The 20,210-nt window shown below is 49.7% G+C and overlaps 2 protein-coding genes across 3 annotated transcripts in view; one reads left to right on the forward strand and one right to left on the reverse strand.

Moving 5' to 3' along the window:
• SARC_01947 (hypothetical protein) overlaps positions 1-10,423 on the reverse strand; it is a 20,943-nt gene extending 10,520 nt beyond the window's left edge. Inside the window, exons 1-4 of the mRNA XM_014304336.1 lie at positions 7,948-10,423; positions 1,665-7,282; positions 920-1,114; positions 114-316 (exon numbers count right to left, since the gene is read on the reverse strand). Coding sequence (XP_014159811.1) covers positions 114-316; positions 920-1,114; positions 1,665-7,282; positions 7,948-10,414 — 8,483 coding nt within the window. The 5' untranslated portion in view covers positions 10,415-10,423. The remainder of the gene's footprint in view (positions 1-113; positions 317-919; positions 1,115-1,664; positions 7,283-7,947) is intronic.
• A 751-nt stretch (positions 10,424-11,174) lies between these two features.
• SARC_01948 lies at positions 11,175-20,197 on the forward strand. 2 transcript variants are annotated; one of them, XM_014304337.1, is made up of 10 exons: positions 11,175-11,379; positions 12,147-12,327; positions 13,083-13,287; positions 14,388-14,510; positions 15,113-15,252; positions 15,699-15,884; positions 17,047-17,116; positions 17,585-17,676; positions 18,183-18,488; positions 19,194-20,197. In XM_014304337.1, the coding sequence occupies exons 1-9, from the start codon at positions 11,302-11,304 to the stop codon at positions 18,278-18,280; spliced, it is 1,173 nt and encodes a 390-aa protein (XP_014159812.1). In that variant the 5' UTR covers positions 11,175-11,301; the 3' UTR covers positions 18,281-18,488; positions 19,194-20,197. The 2 variants fall into 2 exon arrangements, with proteins under 2 accessions (XP_014159812.1, XP_014159813.1); XM_014304338.1 differs by having other exon boundaries at positions 18,319-18,488.
• Positions 20,198-20,210: the final 13 nt, after the last annotated feature.

Here is a 20,210-nt window from a genome sequence, read left to right on the forward strand (position 1 = left end):
GTGTGTGTGTGTGTGTGTATGTGTGTGTGTGTGTGTGTGTGTGTATGTGTGCGTGTGTATATATATAAACAATACACACGGCCATGCATAGACACACCAACCAATTGCAGTACCTTTGCAGAAGCTCTTCCAGCACAACCAGCGCGCGTTCGACATTCTTAATCATCCGTCGTAGCACACGCGAGTATCGCAACCCAATGACCACACTCGACGGACACTCTCTGTGCAGATCCTCGGCATGTGCTAGAAGTGGTCTCTCATCGGTGTGTGGCGGGGTTGGGGCGGGCGCGGGATCTGCGGAGTGGCTGGCCTGTGCCTGGTGGCAGTGCGGATGTGTTGGGATGGTTCGGATCAGACGATGTTAACGTATATGAGCACAGTGATTGTTCAATACTAGCGTACTGGGCGTGCAGGGATTGTATTGTATGTGCATGTTAATAGTTCACCGTGTCAGAGTTGACGTCGCTGTGGCAGGTCCCGTTGGCGTTTCCTGACAACGAGTGCGTGCGTAGTGATACCTGTACGCAGGGCCGCAATGGGTACGAACAATGAACACTGCGAATGTACAAACCAAAACACTAAATGTATCCCATGACCAGCCGTATCATATCTGCTGAACATATGTCACACGCGTAACAAATCCGGTGAATTACAACCCGTCGAATGGCCCAAAAGAAGATCACTTGGTGTAGCGCACGCCGGCTGCATTGCCCCACCTCGGTCGCCGTCGATGGCCATGTTAATGTGACTACTTCTACGGGTACACTCACACACGCACATGCACATAAGCACACATACACACATATACACACACAGACACGCACACACGCACATATCTACATATACACACATACACACGCACACGCACACACGCACACATATATAAATGTCCACTAATACACACACCCCAACAACCTACCTTCATATCCGCCTCGCACCACTTCCACAGGTATTCATAGCTCGCAAGCAACGCCTCCACGCGCGCCTTCTCGGTCTGCAGATTGTTGATGAACTTGGCGTGGCGGTCGGTGAGTTTGTTCTTTTTCAGTGTCTCTGAGCGATGCACGCCCTGTTCAACCGTTTCTTTGGCAAAGGTGAGACGGCCGATCTTGACCTAAGCCGTGGGAGTGTGTTGGGTGTGTTGTACTTGTCAAGGGGTGTGGATAGCGTTTATGATATCGGTATGGATTGAATATGGTGCATCAACGGATAGAGCGGAGCTCGAGGTAGGTACGTACGGAAGCTACTCAATACAAACGCCCCCCCCTTCCCTGCGCACACACCTATGAGTTTGTATGAACCAGGTCAGATACCATACAGACGACCGGAAAGCCACACACACAATAGTGAGAAGAAACTCAAGCACGCGCATACACAGTGACGTAAAACACTGAACACGCCACACGTACAGGAATAGCAACCACCAATAGGGCACAGACTCAAGGCTGGGCAATAATACTAGCAGCGACATACACACGCAGAGAGGCAATGACAGCACACTCAACACCATATACTCATGGAGTGAGGCTAAACTACGCATCTCGTTGCACGCACCTGGGAATCACGCGAGAGTGATGGGTGGCTACAGATCCAGATGGTGGACATCGCGCACAAGCTCGGCATGTCATAAACACCCAGCACACACTTAACAACAACATGCGTACCAGAACTACGCCTACTCTGCACTTCGCACCCACCTGCAACCGGGCCAGATTGATGAGCGGCTTCAGGTCCAACTGGTTCAGCACGGCCGCCGTGGCCCAATCCACCATAGCCTTAGCAGCGTCGTCCATGTCTTTGTAGCACAGGCCTCTGTTAGTGTACAGCAAGCCCAGCAGCACACCTTGTCTCTCCGCGTCTGTCTGTTCTGGCTCGAGCACCAGGCTGCGTTCCCGCGTTCCCGCGTTCGTGTGCGTGTGTGTGTTTGTACTGGGGTGTGCACGGATGTCTTCAATCACCCATCCTCTATCCGCATCTGTATCCGTACGCTTGTGTGTACCCTGGTCCCTGTCGTTGGTGTGTAGTTGTGGGTGCGGCTCTGTATTCGTATCGGTATACCTCACTACACCCGTGTTCGCGGGGTCGCTCGTATGTGCGGCCCAACCGCCATCGGCGGCCGTGCGGAGTACCACAATGTCCGGCATATTCACATCAATCTCCTCACAAGTGCTCGCTAACGGGCCGGGTATACCGTCGCCTGTACTGACATCCGGGGTCATTCGCCTAGTGGAGTTGGGGGGGGAGTGTGTCTGAGCCACGCCAGGCCCGTCGATCGGATCATCCTGCACCCAGTGTTGGGTACATTCAATGTTATCCGTCATAAGGCCATGCTTCGGACTGTCTGTCTCGTCCCGGTCTCCGTGAGTAGCTACGTTATCTCCCGCTCCTACCGTATTGTTCAGTATGTGTCGACAGTTAGTGTTTCGCTGTATGTGGTCAATGGCTTCCGTAAAGCTAGTCACTGCACCTGAAATGTCGTTGTTTCGGTACCGGTCCTTGCCCTGATCCCTGTGGTGGTCTACATACGCACACCCAAACTTGCCCAGAACCTCACCCTCCCGCCCGCTGATCTGTGGCAAACCCTCGAATGGCTGTTGCATATGTTGTGCACCCGCATTCACATCCTGGCCATGTCCTCGCGCCGCAGCATCGTTCAGGACAAATTGTGCCCTAGCCTCCGAATCCGCCCTGCTTCCGTATTTATTGGACCGCCTTCCAGGTGCATCTCCAAACACCCCACGCTTCTCTGCCGCGGTACTTTTACGTCTCACATAGCCACCGCCTCTGCCCCGCGTCTCCCCGTCACGCCTGACTGCCTCATGGTCCGTGTCAGTGTCAGTGTCAGTGTCCACCGACCGGCTGGCGTGGGCTTGCAGTGAGGTCTTGCTCTCGTCCGCACTCTCACAGTACCGAACATGTTCTCCGCCGCTCTCGTCTCCGCTGTGCGGCCTCCATTTGTATTCCGTGGCTTCTCCGTGGTTATGGCCATGTCGGTCGGCTGCTTTGTGCCTACCGTCTGCCGTGCCTGTGTGTATGTGCGGAGTGGGTTGTTCCCGTGCATGTGCCTGTGCGTGTGAGTGTGCATTGCCATATACCGGAGAGTGGGGTGCCTTAACGATAATGGGGTCCGGTGAATCTCCACGAAGCGACAGATTCCTGATCCGCTCCTTCGTTCGCGCGTCAATTGTTGTGTTGACACGTGCACCCGGTGACTCGGTAGGCGTAAAGGTCGACTTTGGGCTACTGATATTGTGCCTGCCTCCGCTACCCATACCCCTAATGGCCACCCCAGGGCTCGCTTCACTGTCACTGCGTGGCCATGCCTGGGTGCTGCCCTGCGCATAGGCTTGCGCGAGTATATCAGACCCTACAGGCGAGTCGGAGAGATTCGAGTACATCTCTGCATCTCCCGAGTACCTGTCTACATCCCCTGTATCCCCCATATCTTCCTCCTGGCCTAACCCGCCCAGCCCCTGTCTGCCCTGTCCCGCACGGTTGCTACCCACTCCGTCACCCCTGCTACTTAGTCGCCCATAAGCTGCCAATGCCTCGAAAGACCTCTGCATCCCCCCAGCCCGGCCACTAAGACCACCTGACACTCTCGTACCGTTATGGCCGCCGATATTCGTGTCCATGTGCGTCTGTGCATTCATATGCTTATCTGTTCCTCTGTCCCCTTCACGACGCCATGCCCCCGCCACGTTATGAACCTCTTTGTCGCTCTGTGCCAAATTGTCGCGCTCGCGTTCACCCCTGCGGCGCCGCATGTCCGTGTCTGTGTGCATATGCGCAGTAGTGGAGCGCTCATGCGGTGACGATTCCGGCGTCACATACACCACGTCCTCGTCCGTCATGTAGCCATTACCAAAGTCCGCGTTGGTATCCGTAAACCCTTCTGCAACGTTCTTCTGCTGCTGTGTGTGCAGGAAAGGCTGTGTCTGTGTGGGGTGATGGTGTTGGTGGGTAGCAGACTGTCGCGTGGGCGTGCGTGTCACATCCTCTGGCGGGCTATCTGGTATGACCTCCACGCTTAATCCGTCGCCGCAGATGGATCCGTCGTCGTTGGTGTAGACGCTGAACGACGTGTGGCGCGCAGGACTACGCGACCTGCTGTACGGATGTACAGGCGACGGAGTGCGTGTATGTGCGCGATGTCCACGCGGGTGTGTGTGTTGATGCGCGTGTATTCCCACGGAGTTCTGTGACTGTCTCCGTGTCTGTGCTGGTGTCTGTATCTGTGTTTGTGTCTGAGTCTGAGCCTGTGTGTGCGTGTACGCTTGGGCCCGCCGAGAGTCTGCGCTGTCCGGGCTGCTATGTGACACAATACTACTGCGGCTTAGCCCTCGCCTGTCACCCCGCAGACTGCCACTCCTCGATTGCGAAGGTCTATACGCATTCGGTTGCGTGTCTATCCTCCCACGACCAGCCACAGGCGACGTCTCGTGTGTGTACGTAGCTACAGGCACATCTTCGTCGGCGGACATAACCACATCGTCGCCCTTTTCGCCGAAATCGAGGGCATTGGGCGGTCCATGCACCCGTTCGTCACGTTCAGGTGCGTCTGGCCTGGGCCTGGCTCGTAGTCGCTGAGACGCAGTCCCCTGATGTGCTCGTGCGTATACCTGTTGCGCTTGCTCTGCCTCTACACCCCCTTTTCTTGTATCACGCTCTCGTACGCCTGTAGCTTCGCCATATCTTGTGTGTTCATCTGCCCCTTCCAATCCGCCTTGCGTCTGTCCGTCCCGTTTCAGCGGCCATATGCGGGGCAACAGTTTCCCAGCCTTCTCCGCCAACTGAGACCCAGAGCCGGAGATACCGAACATCGAGTACTCGCTCGACTGGGAATGCGCTATGTCCGCGTAACCACTTGGGGGCTCGTATGTATCCCGCTGAGCACCCGCCGCATCCGCTGTGTCGTGTGTTTGTGTGGTGTCTTTGAACCTTTGCCTTGACATAGGCATGCTAGCCCGATCGTCACGCTTGGGTTTTTCTCCGGACGCACTTTGTCCTGCATAAGTGTTGGTAGCCGTCCCAAAATCAGTGGTGGGGCACGCGTTACCGGCCCTCTCCTCCCCAAAGACCCTACCGCGACGCGACCCCTCGCCAGCCGAGTCATTGACCACTCGCGATGGATTAGTCCCCATCGGTTGATTCAGTAGTGAATCGGGTGAAGCCCTATCTGAGGAAGAACTACCGTCGGAATAACCTGCAGGCAGTTCCCTCTCTGCACTGTTGGGTCTCGAGGACGTCTCCAGTCTGGGCCTGGAAGTGGCCGTGGTGTGAGTGATGAAGGTTTGCACATCGAATAAGGATTTGATGTTGGAGTTGGACCATGCGCGTTTGTGGGGGTGGAGTGAGTTATGGGGATGTCGTGGGGATTGATGCTGGTGCTGGTGCTCTGTCGTAGCTTGTTGTGATGTGTATGCGCCCGTGTCATAACGGGCTATCTGATCCCTGTCTCTGTCGCTGTGTGTCTGCGCCTGTGCCGGTAAGTGTGACGGAACTTGTGGCCGTGTGTGGGATTCATGCGGTGCGTGTGCGTGTGCGTGTGACGGGGTGTGTGTACGCTCATGTAGCTGTGTTCCTAAGTGCGTCCCTGTGGTTGTCGCAGCCATCGGCGGAGACACACGTGCTTTCCCAAACGAAGTCTGTGACAATCGCCCGGTAGGAAAAACCACAGTCTGCTTACCTGTGCCTGAACTCACACCGGCCACCCCAACGCCACCCGTCTCCGCATCCATGCCTGCCCCTGGCCCAGTCCTCTCTCGCACGCTGTGGTGGAGTGTCTCGGAAAGTGGGCGTGTATTGTGCTTGGTCGCGTACTTGGTGGGTGTTCGGCGCGAGTATGAGAAGTCTGGGGTCGGTGGTAGCGATGGCGCAGGAGGTGCGTCGCTATCAAACCCGTAGTCGCCCACGTTCTCCAGATCGCCGAAATCACTCAAGCTGCTCACGCTCGAGTATCCGCTCTTATCCTCACTCGCTTGGATGTGGTTGGACGGTTTGGTACTGAACCCTCTGACTTCGTGGGAGTTGGAGTGTTTGGTTTTGGTAACCTCATCGTCACCGTTGTTGTTGTGGGGTTTGGGAACGGACGCAAATTGCACAGGCACGGAAGTAGGGCCGTGGTCGTGTTTGTGTGCGTGTGTATTCGCCTGGGCCTCGTTCCTGCGATCATTGGCTTTACTACCGTAGACCTGTGGTGGTGCGTGTATATACGAGTTCTCAATTGAGCTTGTACATGTACGTGCAAATTTGTGTGGGGAAGAACCTGTCTGTGATACTTTAGGTGCACAATCCTGAGTGTAGCCTTCCGCACCAGGCACACCTGTCCTCCCACGGTCTTCGGGGCAACTATAAGCACCCAGCATGCTCGTCGTAGCAGCCTGCGTCTCCATCGCACCCACGCGTACGTTTGCTTGGCGTACGTTTGCTTGTCCGTGCCTGTTCTTGCTTTGTCTCCTGGCAAGCGTGGCGGCGCTATGGCCAACCCCATGGGCTATCTCTGCGTCGCCCTCCGTCTCACTGGCGTTAGAGCTTGAGCTGTGGTTACTGCTTGAGGACGTTGTACTCGGCGCGTAGCCTGCGGGGAAGTCCAGTGTCGCAGACGGGGGTTTCTTGTAGCTGTGTCCAAACACAATCTTGCCGCGTCGCCTCTCGCGGCGCTTCCTATCGCGCACGGCCTTCGGCTGTCTACGCCTGCGCTCTCGCGCGGAGTGTGCCCCCTGCGACGATGTACTGTCGCGCATGCGTGTAAACGACGGGCGATTGGGTTGGAAGGAGAGGCTCTGGGGCCATATCTGACCGACTATGGGGACTGCATTCGTATGCAGCTTGCTTTTAAATGAGATGGTTGTGCGTGCAGCCTCCTCAGTGCTTCTCGATTTAACCGTGTACTCGGCCGTGGCGCGAGTCTCGTGATACACTTGCGTGCTTTCCTGTGCCGCAGCTGTGTCGTATATAGCCTTCGCAGTGCAGTGCGTGTGTGTGTGCGTACCATGCGCCAACGGCACAGACGCGCCGCTACCGAGCTTCTCTCCGACTCCCTCCTCGCGACCCCAAGAGCTCGGGAATGGCGCCGCAGGCTTCACACCCGTAAATGCTGTATTCGTTAGATTGTGTGCAGGTGCTTGGTCGTAGCCCTCCGCCTTGAGGGTCTGTGTGTGGCCTTTAATAGGCGCCTTGTCCGCAGAGGTATCTGTACGCAAGTCACACGCACCCACTGGTGACGATCCTGGCTGGGCATCGTCATAGCCACCGCTGTCTTCGGACATTGGAGCCACGTCTGCATCTGAAGAGCGTGTATGCAACAATGTGGTCACCATGGAAACGAATGGTTGAGGATGCGACAGTGGTATGTAGATATATTGAACGGCTCGGGCGTAATCATAGTGTGCAGGCGTGGATCCTCGGAATGACCAAAACCCCACACCCGAGGCAATGGTGCTGTCGATAAAATACGGAAACCCGAATACATAACGGCGTGTCTGCAAATACGTAAATCGCATTGGCACAGGTAACACAGGATAGGGAAAGCGTGTATCACACCATTATTCATGGGACACGCACAGATACAATACACGACTGCGCTCGCCATGTGGCCGCGCACAAGGCAAAGAGAGCCGAATGCTTTGTATCCGGAACGAATGACCGTAATGCAATATAGCGTTGAATAAGACACACACACTACCCCAAAGTGTGCTCACCAGCAACAAGCTATGCTCTTACAACCACAGCCCTTGCCCCACACACTTGCTACCTAAGGGGACAGATTGACAACTGCCCTAATATATAAAAACGCACATGCAAACAAACTGATAAGCTGTGTACCTGACCACCCAACATATATACAATACAAATGACAAGAGCTCTTTCTAGGCTCTGAACGCCGCTAGAGCCTTCAGCATGAACGTATATCACCCCACTGTTGCCATAGCAACCCGTACTCACCTGCAGTTTCATGATTTTGGCCGACAACAGGTATCGATCGCTCATGCACATGTTTGTGCTTATCTACGTTTACTTGTGCTTGGGTGTCCGTTGGTTGGCTTATACCGTTTGGCATCTGCGGGTCTGTATGAAGAGATGTGTGCGTACCGAACTTCGCGAGAGCCTCAGTACATTCATCCTGTGGTGTGCGTTCTGTTCCAGTCACTTCCGCGCCTGTCTGTGTTTCGTGTTGCCTACTCTTCGCGTGTGCCATAGGTACATGTCTCGACATGCCATGTGTGTCTTTCTTTATGTGCGCGTGTGTGTGTGCATGCTCGGGTGTTCGTCCCAGGCCTTGCGTACGTACATCGCCAGTTGTGTGTCTTGAACCCAATGCATTCGCCCGTCGCTCAGCCGCATACTTTTGTGAGAATCTTCTAGTGGAGAAATGGCTTCTATCGGAGCTAGTCCGAACTTCAGCGCCGCCTAAAACGCCACCGTGAGCGTCACTTGTGACAGCTACATTCGCCTTCGGAGCGTTCCTATCTGCAGCATTTCCATTAGCGCCCTCTAACCTTCTTCCACGCAGATACTTGCCTCCTTGAACAGCTTCCGTTGTCTCGTCTCCCGCTTGTGCCGCTCGGTTCGCGTCGCGCTTTTCCCCGTTGCTCGACAGGCCACTCAAGCCTCTGTGTGTACCCCGCATAGCCTCCTCCGTTGTCGGCGCATTACCAAACACCGCAGATGAGCGCTCAGCTGGCTGTTGCACGTGGTGGTGTGTGTGCCTCCATGACTCTTTACTCAGTCGTCTACGCTCCAATTCTCCCGAGCCTTTCGGTTTCCCAGCTAGGCCCTTTGGATTGGCTTGTGCATAATCTCTGAGGGTTGCGTATGTAGCGTCGTTAACCTTCCTGTGTAGAGGCATGGATTGTGTCCGCCTTGACTCAGCCGCACGTGACGGTGCTGCCCCCTTCAGCGGATTGGGTTGGTGCAATTTACGGTCGTACTTGGAAATATGTGGCGCAGGCGTTGTATTACTCGCCTTGACATCTGTACTCCTATGGGAATTAGTTTCATTGGGTGCTCCGATACCACTCGTCTCAGCAGTTCTAGGCTCAACTAACGCCTCCTTCCTCGACGCTGATTGCCCGGGTCTGTCATATCTGGATGTACTGTGGAGTTTATCCTCAGATGGGTTGTCATACATGTCCCTCAGTCCGTATCGCGTTCGAGACACTTCATAAGTACCACTGGCGCTACCAGCCATGCGGGCGCCGTCCGGTTTGCTATTGGGGTGCTTATCTATAGATTTAAACACGCCATCAGTCCGTTCTTGGCTCTGTCCTGTATTTGTAGGTGAGGTGCATCGTACCTCACCTAAATATCCCGCAGTCTCACTGGGTACTGCAGGAGCACAGAATGAACTGCGCATGTGTGTCACTGGCGCTGCGTTGCTATCTGGCTCTATGTCCGTTGGTAGGCCTGTAGTGAATGTGTCACCTGTCATGAATGTGGATTTGAAGGGTCTGGCGAACGGTTTTGGTGACAGCCGCCCACCCCAGTTGTTTATACCGGTCGACTTATCCGCGTTGGGACTACTGCGCAAACCGGGGTTTGCCTGCGTATGACCTTTACTTGAGGCATGGCTGTCCAACTGATGTCTACGTACGTACTTCATTGAGAATGATTCGTGTGAGCTCACTTGCACATTGGTACCTGTGTGTGCGTGTGTCTGCATATCAACATCTCCAAATTCAGTCGCGTATGTGCGCGAGCGTGTGTACTTATGTGTCATATAAACATCCCCTACCGCTCGAGCGTCTACATTCCATGACTGCTCTGCCCTGCTTACAATGCGCTCATACTCGGTTGCTGTGTTAAAGCCCGGCTGCCGCCCAACATCCTCGCTATCTCCGCCTTCACGCGAAGCAACTGGCGAAAACGTTGCATCTCGCGATTTTTCCGTGCCTCTAGTACCATTTCCCTTCAATGTATCTTCCGCAAGATATATACTTCGTGAGCTGAGCCGATTTGAACCTCTGTGTTTGCTTGCCATCGTAGTAGACGTATCGCGTTGGTACGTGTCTGGCGTTGCGTGTGCTTCCATCCGCGTGGCCCTAGATGCATCAGCTGACCTGTGCTCGCCGCTCACAGCGTGCGCTGGAATCGACATGCGCTTGTCATCACGTGCACGCGGAGGCGATAGAGCTCCCACGCGTGCAAATCCACTAACGTGGGTGGCTGGGCCGCTCTCTTTGACATTGTCGCGCGGACTGAACTTTGCGTCAGAGTGCTGGTGTTTACAACTACCATCTTCGCTTCTGAGTGCTTCGTTATATCGTTCACTCACGTTGTCCATGATGTTGCTGCTGCAGTGCGGACTAGGTGCATGATAAGAAGCATTTCCTTGAATGTTGTTGGTGTGCACTGGACTTGCACGTGCAATAGGGGCAGCAGGCTGTGCATTCTCCTTAAACTCTGGTGACATCCGGAACGGATATTTCTATAATGTTGCTACGGTATCAGAACCAATGCATAATTGAGATGTTCGGAATCATCTGTTGCAACCAAGATGAGCTTGAAGGTTTGTAAGTACTACAGAAGTACTAAAGCAATACAAATGATTCCAACGTACACAGCATCACCAAGAGATGTAGAGGGGTACATCAATTGAGATGATGCTTAATTTTTATTGTTGCCTATGTAGTTTCAGTGTATGCGTGACCCTTATCTCCCTCACTGAGCGCTGTATCTCTGTAGCTTGGCCATATATGTCAGTCGTGGTCGTGCGAATTGTATGTATATGATGCGTAGATATGATTTATTATCCGCAGATTGTATAGTTTTTTTACCCATATACATTTTACGGTCACAGAGGAACTCGAAAAGTGCGCCAAAATCGCGATATCCTAATCCTAACCTCAATACGTTCTACGTTAAAACGATATATACGTTAATATCGTTTTCAACGTTCTTATCGTGATAGCCCCCTATGGTTATCGAATCGGGTGCACCTTTAGAGCCTTTAGGTACAAAGCCCCATTTATATTTTTAATAGGTCATTTTTTTTAACGAATTGTTGGGGCTATGTAGTAATGTAGACCTGGTCTCCTGGGGGCTGGGGCGCTTCTCACAAATTGATGATGCGTCTGTAGGAGGGGGGGCTAAAAATTGCAAATACCTGTGCTGGGGTGTAGTGGTACTAAAGATCAATTGTACTGCCAACAATACCTCTATACAACTGCTCACAGATACATAGGCAAGATACATAGACACATAGATACATATATACATAGATACTTAGATACATACATATATACATAGATACATAGATACATAGATACACATGCCCAGGCAACGTTGGTAACAATAGGCATGGTGTACTTACAAGGTACTAGTATGATGTTGATGTACACCATGTGTGTATCACGTATCGTGGAAGCTGCACCTCAGGTATGCCTTGTCCTTCACGACTGGATGTTTTATTACAACCTCTGGCACACTCACGATTGCGTACATGTAATATAATAACGTAGATATGTAACTTCTGAATTCGCGTATATGAACAAACATACGTGCATCGTACGTCATGCTAGTCTTGTTCTGCACATAAGTGTGAGTGCACATAGGACATTGCATATAGTCGTATCTGGCGTTGATTACAGCTACGTATTCTTCCAGAGTTTCACACAAACCTGTTCATCGGGGGATCTGTATTGCGCAGTGATATACTCGTGGTCACTTGCTGGAGTATATACCTACACATACAAATACACATTATTTGCTTACACATACTTACATCACATAAAAACATCTAGACTCGAACAGAACGCAGGAAATGTCACGATAGAGGCAGCACTATATGGTGGCTATATGTAGCGGTTTTCACACGGGTATTTGTATGCTATTATATCGCAGACATACGATACAACACTTTTTCTTATAGATACAGTCAATTTTGTCAAGTGTATATATGCAAGCCTTCGGACATCGACGCATCGCACACTGACACTGGTCACGAACATGCAAGCAAGTTTGCAAGTTTTGTCACGTACTCGTGTTTATCTATATATGAAGATATAGGTGCCTTCTCCGGCATTGAATATATGAATTTTCGCTAACATCCTTGTATATGTGGCTCACTATCTCACACATATACGCCATTAAATTACATTCATTAAAATTCTTGAACTTCATCGTATGGATCGTGTACACAGCAGCTTGTGGACCATGTAATAGTCTTAGGGATCGATGGTCTTGGCGGTGCCAAGGCCGAGCAACTAATGAGTAGTGGAGTTATGCCGAATCTCGCCGATATCAGAGCGAGTTCTATTTATAGCATGCACTGCAGAGGCGACTTCCCCACATCCAGCGCAACCAACTGGCACGCGATTATGGCGGGTGGGTGTGTGCATGTGAGTTGTGTATCTGTTTTTATTACGTGTGTACTCGTGTTGCTTGTCCTGTGCATATGCGCATGTGTTACTTTTACGTGTTTCTCGTGTTGTTTGTCGTATGTATAGACACATGGGGTTTGCATATGTTTCTATTACGTGTGTTCTCGTGTTGCTTGTCCTGTGCATAGACATAAGAGGTGTGTACATATAACTATTGCGTGTGTATTCATAGGGGTCTGTTTGTGCATTTGAGAGTGAGGTGTTGTTAGTGTGTGTATCTATATCTGTTTGGTGTGCACAATGTGACCTGCTTGAGTATCTAAAAGTAAGGTGTGTTTCTGTATTCATGCTCTAGTTGTAAGTATGTACATGGAATGTGTAGCGTTTCTGATAAGTTTTTGCAGGGTTGATGTGTAGGGTTTTTGAGAAGTTTTTTCTATACTATCAGTCCCATGCATACCAGCGCGAGGTGTCACTCATGAACACATTCGATACCTATTTCCCTACATGCACACTATGTACTTGCACATGCTCAGAGCCCGCCCTGCTCCGGCCCGTATTTGAATGTGTGCAATATACTGTATCACTGCATTCATAGACTGATATGTTCGAAATCCCACGAAGCTGCTGCTGCTATACTTAAACCGCACGTTACCTGGCAAGGTCTTGGGCCGGCTACTGTGCACATTAGCATAAGTACCAATCAACCCAGCACCAAGCTCCTACTAAACTTGTACAACAAACCTCGCACGCTCACAGGCGCTTCCGCCGAGATGACTGGCGTGGACTCCAACAACTGGCTCGCCACCCAACCGGATATAGCCGATGTCAATGGTATCTGCCACAACACACCCACCATCTTCTCTCTGTTACGCTCGCAACGTCCAAATGCGACGTCTGCGCTAGTGTCCGGGTGGGAGGCATTGCTGGGCATTGCATATCCCAAGACAGATATCACACACACGTACGTATGTTTGAAAGGGGTTGGTGTCGCGTTGGTGTGGGCACGTTGTGGTGGGGTTAGGATCACGCAGGTGTTAGTTCTGTTTGAGGATGGATGTGGCATTGTTGATTGTTGGCTTGTGGGTATAGTTTGTAAGGTTGTGCGTGGTGCTGGTTATAAGGTGTACGAAGTCAGAGCTGGGGACCCGGCGAGATAAGCTGTAATGATTCATCTTGAACGATTACTAGATGGAGCTTCATTGTCAACTTCACATCTTGTACGCGCGACTAGGTGCCCTGAAGGCATCCCATACACAGCTAGCACACCCTGCCAGCTCGATGCATCGGCTACGTGTTTAGGCTGGGCTAGAAGCTATACCGCACACACAGCGTGCTTTTCCATTACTGTGTATATTCCAATACATGCTGTCATATTTCTCTGTGTTGATTTCAATAATCTCACCTAGTTGCTCTGGTTCCCTCTTCCCTATCTCTAAACAAGCTATGTGTTAGTGACGGATTGAACTACGTTATGACTATTGAAGTATCAGGTATAAACGGTTGGTATAGCTCACATATGTGCCGTAGTGATACTGTCGTCTGTTAACACCGTCTACGCTGCATCGGTACTCCCACTTCGCAATCCCTACCATGCACCATTCCCACTAAGGTCACCGCTATGAAGCATTTTACCTGTGTTTGTGTTTGAAATTAGGATCTTTTGTATTTAAAACACAGTTTACAGCCACTGTGTTGGGAAGTAAGGCTCGCACCCAGCGCAGGGGTTTCTAAAGCCTATTCTTCCTATCATAGATACCAACAATTGGTCCTTATGACTAGGATCACCGGGATTTATACTTTGTATATATTCAGTGCCACCTCGACACATCCCTGTCATTGTGATCACTCTGTCTCGCTTTCGCGTTGGTGGCCAAGTATTGTTACCTAAAACATACGATATGTCATGCGTTTTACTTCTTCCGAACATTTTGTAATATGCATTGCCTAAGACAGTACCCATCCCATATGCATTGCTTGCGGTATCCATCCCTACGTACGCCCTACCTGCAGAGCCAGTTATGTCGCACGTATCGCTTCTAATACCAGTTGTCTAATACACAGAGTGTACCATGAACATGTGGAGGACAGTGCCGATGAGATCATCCGCATTCTAAGCGCGGATCACCCGCCCGAGTTCACAATGCTGCAGATCAACGAGTTGGACGAAGCAGGCCACGGCCACGGGTGTGTATAATGTTCTCGTCTTCTTATTGGTGTGCGTATATGTGTGTGTTTGTGTCCATGACGCACTACATATTCTCTATTATAAGTGGGGTAGATCCTGTCGTTCATGCTCCATATGCATGACTTCTGATACTTGAGTCACAAATTAATCTTAACTGTGCTACTGCGTTGGTCCCATTTGCCAACTTTGGTCTATCGTGGGTGACGGTCTATGAGTGATTGACAGATTAGTCTTGAAGTTCCGACACTGCTTTTCCGACGAGAACATACGTTTTCTATCTCGACCGATAATTCTTCTCATCGCCCAAACATTGCAAGTACTTGATAGTATACTGTGGTGTTGTTGTCAGCCGATCCAGTCCGTACTAGAGGATGTACGTATGTACACTTGACCATATTAGTTTGGCGACCGGCGATGTAAACGTCTGCCCTTACTGCGCATGACTAGCCTTACTGCACGGCCATGCAGATGATTTTCAAATCTTCTGGTTTTAAATCTGGGGCTTTCATTCATGTGCGTGTTTTCTAAAATTGGGCATGAATAGGCTTAAAAATCTCCGACTTAATACTTAATGTATGTTTCGTCCTCCTTTTCGCCACAGCTACGGCGATGAGTTCAATAAAGAGGCTGCGCGGGTCGATGTACAGATCGGTCGAATGGTCTCCTTCGTGCAGAACAGCACGGTCATGTGGAAAAAGACTATGTTGCTAATTGTGGCGGATCATGGCAGAGAACCAGATGGTAAGTCGCGGCTGGCAGGCTACCCGGCACAATACCTGCACTACCTAATTTGTATCGTATATCTTATATAATAACCAGTTTGGTTCGGTATTTGCGGTGACATGTATCCTGTGTCGTATTGTATTGCCTGTGCAACTCAGCATTCGCGATTGACTGTGACTGGTGCTTTATGTACAAGACACTTCCGGTTGAGAAGGTCGGTGGACGCTATTGGCGAATGTGGCGAATGTGGCCAATCTAAAATGGTTGAAGGTATATATCCCAGTGGCGAGCTATAGTTGATTGCACTCATATATGTCATGTGTTCCTAGGCCATATTCATTTTAAGATCAACCCACCCTCGGGCTAGATATCATGTTCAGTTGGCGCTAAGTCCAGTACTTAGACACCCCGCACGAAGTTATTGATCTATAGGTAGTTTATTCCGGGTCTTCTATCTTTCCCAGGTTACAACCACGGAGGATTAACCACTCTCGAGCTAGAGACCATGTGGTTGGCACTAAGTCCAGTGCTCGACACAGCGCACGAACTCACACCAGTGGGCCGCAGTTTAGTCACACCCATTCGATCGGTGGACACAGCCCCGACCGCAGCGTATGCACTCGGACTGGAGATCCCAATACAGTGGAGAGGTATGTTGCGCTGTGGATAAATGGGACGAAACGTATACATATGACCTGTACATCTCTGTATAGTGGTGAGATATGTTATGTTGTATTGAGCTGTGAATGAGTGTATGTATCGGTTAATAAGTGTATATATTAGTCTGTTTACTTGGACTGGCGATCCTTGTACAGTGGCGAGATGTATGACAGGCTGTTGAGCTATGGATGAGTACATGTGTATAATAGTATGTTTATGTACTTAAACCGTGCGTCTCTATGGTGTGACGATGTGCCATAGTGTGTTACCTGTTGCGGCATGTGAGTTGGAAGTTGTATGTGAATTTTCTTGGTCTGGACATGTCTATGCAGCGGCAAAGTATGTCACGGTGTATCGCGCTACGGTTGTGTGGGGCTTTGGAAGTGCATGCACATAAGCTGCTGGATATGTCTACACAGTGGTACAGTATGTAGCACTATCTGGCTGTAGTTTGCGTGTTTCAAAGTGTAGATAAATTACATCAGAATACGGATTGTGTTTGCAGTACAAGGCAGTCGCGTGTTGTATGCATATGCAACAACTCTATATATACACCATTCTATCAAATTCTCTAGGATTACCTTGTGGCGAACTAAGTTCAAAACAACAATAGTACGAGCGCGAGCAGGTGACATTGGCGATGTTCTTCTGTATATGAGCTGTTTACGCTATACAGCAAGCGTGATCTAACCGCTACGAAAGGTAGCGATTCTGTGTGCCACGAAGCAGTCGTTGGTCCTTGCTGATGACGCACAGCAAACTCTCACAAAAATAATCTCCGCTACAGATCCCATTATAGCCGATGCCTTGATCGAATACTACCTGTATTCACACGCACAAATGCTTATCGCTACAAGTCCATCATATCTATAACCGAGACCATAATCAACAATCAAGTAGACATACAAATGCGCAGCGTTATAGCTCTCAATATTTTGGAAACTATGGTCACATACTACAGATACCGCACGCATGCAAATGCGTATCGCTGTATGTCACACCATATATACCATGGACCATTGCTACTGGTGAGAGCATATCCGAATGTGTATAACAGTATATATTGCCATGATCAGATATCTCAGGTGAGCACACATACAAACGCATGTCCTTTTAGTCTCATACTGACTAATACAGGGTCGATTATCACAGGTCATCCAGTACGTGAGCTGTTCAACTCATCGAGTTTCGGGCTAAACTACAAGTGGCCCCCCAATGACAGGTATAGGATTTTGAATAAGTGCAGTGCAATAAACGTACATTTTGGACACAATTGTATGTATATATATATATATATATGTATATATGTATATATGTATGTATGTATATACATACATATATATATATATGTGTGTGTGTGTGTGTATGTGTGTGTATGTATATATATGTATATGCATATATATATATATGTGTGTGTCTGTGTCTATGTCTGTGTCTGTGTCTGTGTCTGTGTGTCTGTGTCTGTATATATATATATATATATATATACTTCTTCGCCTATTACTTATGCACATCACACAATACACATGCGAGCGTCTTTGGAGGTGCAATTCCCACGTCGAGTGTTGTACTTGTTGATATGAAGTCGATGTTGGTACAAGCCCGGACGGGATAAATGTAGGTATATTCTTTCCAGATCGCGTATTATTTTCCGCTATACATGCATCACATACGCCTACGGCCCTTGCAGGTGTGATGCTCAGCTGTCGGGTGTAGTGCTATATACCCACCAACCGTCGTATGTCCTGGGGCTGTGGAATGGCGTTATTCTGACATTCTCTGGTAAGTAAGCTCGTGTGTTTGTATTTGTGTGTGCGTTTGTATGTTTGTGGGATCATTTGTGTGTGTATGTTTGTATGTTTGTGAGATCATTTGTATGTGTGTGTATGTGTTAGTGTGTGTATGTGTGTATGTTTGTGAGATCATTTGTGTGTGTGTGTGTGTGTGTGTGTGTATGTGTGTGTGTGTACGTGTATGTATGTGAGATCTTTTGTGTATCTGTGTGTTTGTATGTTTGTGAGATAATTTATATTTATATATATGTGTGTGTGTGTGTGTGTGTGTTTGTGCATGTTTGTGAGATCATTCGTGTGTGTGTGTGTGTGTATGTGTATGTTTGTGAATTCATTTGTGTGTGTGTGTGTACGTGCTTGCACAGTGCTTTATTCTGAAGTGCCCATGGTATGGCATTTGCTGAGTGATGCGCCACACACGCAAACAAAATAGTACAAATTCACATAGTACTGTGTTCACGCTGTTTTCTGCTGGAATTCCTGTGCCTGTCTTAGTTCACACGGAAAGTTGTACGGGCGATGACGCTGTGGTACGGCTACAGATGATGGCACCCTCGAGACGTATACGAACCATCGTAACACCTCTCAGATGACAAGGACACTCTCTGATGCGCATCAAACGCCTCCACAGTGTTAGGACTAGTCGTGTTCTTCATGCACGCGATCTCACTCATGGGGTTCCGACGGCTGCCATACATACGCATTGGGTATCACACGGGACGTGTCGATACGAAAGGGGAGGACGGGTCCTTTGCTATGCGACTGCTGTCTGAGAGCGCCGATTTAAATGCTGTTGGAGAGGTATTCCATGTGTTCAGTGACAGTCTATCCCCTGCAATATACCTACTAGAGTTCTGTTTGCGATTCTCAGTGCGCATAAACAAGGACCTATACGGCTTACCATATGCGCTGTCCGACCTCTAGTCTGTGGGAGGGTTGGTGTTGTGATTGACCTCTGGGCAAGCCTATGTATGTGCAGGACGCATAGCTTATTGTATGTCTCTTCGCAATGGGAACGAGTTGTGCCGGGTGTGAGTTTATGGTCGTATACACACTATAGCGTCTACTTGAAAAGTGATCATGTGCGCTATGTGTCGACCGCGTGTAATCTGTATGTACACAACAACAATATAAGCCTGTATCAGATATAGTCTGTTGGTATGACTAGACAACCCAATGTATCCTGATCATCTCAGAAAGCATTTGGGTATATTACCGCTCTGAGAGAGATCAGCTGTACACACCCTAGCACTCGACTGCATTCCCGAGTGCATTAGCTTGTGATACAGAACAGACACCATGCGGTAATAGAGAAGCTTCGGGACGTATGCGGCAAATGCCACTTCAAAGTACAACGACACTCATGCTGCACCTGAGCATCAACGACTTTGATTGAATTATCGCCACATGTGCGTATTAGCACCCAGCTCTACGCCAAGATATGCTCGCACAGGTAGAAGCTTCTCGATCAGTTAATAATATACTTGTCATACCAACGCTATGCAGAATCTCGACGACGCTTTAGGTGAGGAGATGGATGACAACGAGCACTCGACCGGAACAGCTTCTCAATCATCGGATGGTCAAGCGCGCACGTGCTGCAGTGCGTTCAGAGACATTCGCTTCTACACGGACTGTTTGTTCTTGCTGCTGTGTATACTTGGGCTGGCGGTAGTCGTACCCACAATGATGCGAGTTATTTGAGACCTCCTAGTCTAGCGAATGCACAGCCATAGTACCCGCCTTCAATTTGCTATGGTGTGGAGTGTATCGCATATACAACCATAGTATTATTGAGGTCAGATAACAGGCCTGTCCAACACCTTAATATGGCGGATATTATCGATGGAAGTTTTATTTTCCCCATTTATGGCATCTTTCCGACTGCTGTACGGTCGGATGTTGGCCGTATAGCCTTGCCACTGACAACCGCGAGCTATTGATGGGTTGCTTTGTGCCAGTCAGTGGGATGGTCATAGACGTTATGTTATACCGCTATGCTATACAATAGCATTAAATATCAAGCAGTGCGTATACTACACCTGTATATGAATATGCGGACGCTGTACGTACCGCAATTTGTTACGCGACGGTACGGCACGTCCGAAGGACTGCGCCGCAAGGGAACTCTGGTGGACAACTCAGCACAGGTGAACGTTGTTACAAAGCAGCAAACACACACACAGGCTTTACGTACGCGTACACACACAGAAAATACGAACGTGTGCACTACAACATACACTGACACCGCAATATGCACTGAAACAGCGATGTGCACTAACACTGCGATATACACTGACGCGTACGCGCGAACTCATGCTCGCAGCCATACGCACGTGCATGTGAGTCAATTAGTCATTGATTCATATCTTCGGATTTCGGCACCAACCATTGTGGAGGCTACATGCGAGTTTGAGCCAGCCAGTCTTGAATACGCATGAGTAGATAAAATTCCTTTCCAATACATAGAGATTTTATAGTATCGCAGCTGTGCGATGTTTCAACGAAGCATTGATATATAGA

This window comes from Sphaeroforma arctica (assembly GCF_001186125.1).
Source record: "Sphaeroforma arctica JP610 unplaced genomic scaffold supercont1.82, whole genome shotgun sequence".
NCBI classification, from domain to species: Eukaryota; class Ichthyosporea; order Ichthyophonida; genus Sphaeroforma; species Sphaeroforma arctica.

Coding starts and splice junctions, on each gene's coding strand:
- SARC_01948 (XM_014304338.1), top strand. CDS start 11,302: ATGGTGTACTTACAAGGTACTAGTATGATGTTGATGTACACCATGTGT. Junction 12,328..13,082: donor CTGGCACGCGATTATGGCGG/GTGGGTGTGTGC, acceptor GCACGCTCACAG/GCGCTTCCGCCGAGATGACT. Junction 17,677..18,318: donor CGTTATTCTGACATTCTCTG/GTAAGTAAGCTC, acceptor ACGCCTCCACAG/TGTTAGGACTAGTCGTGTTC.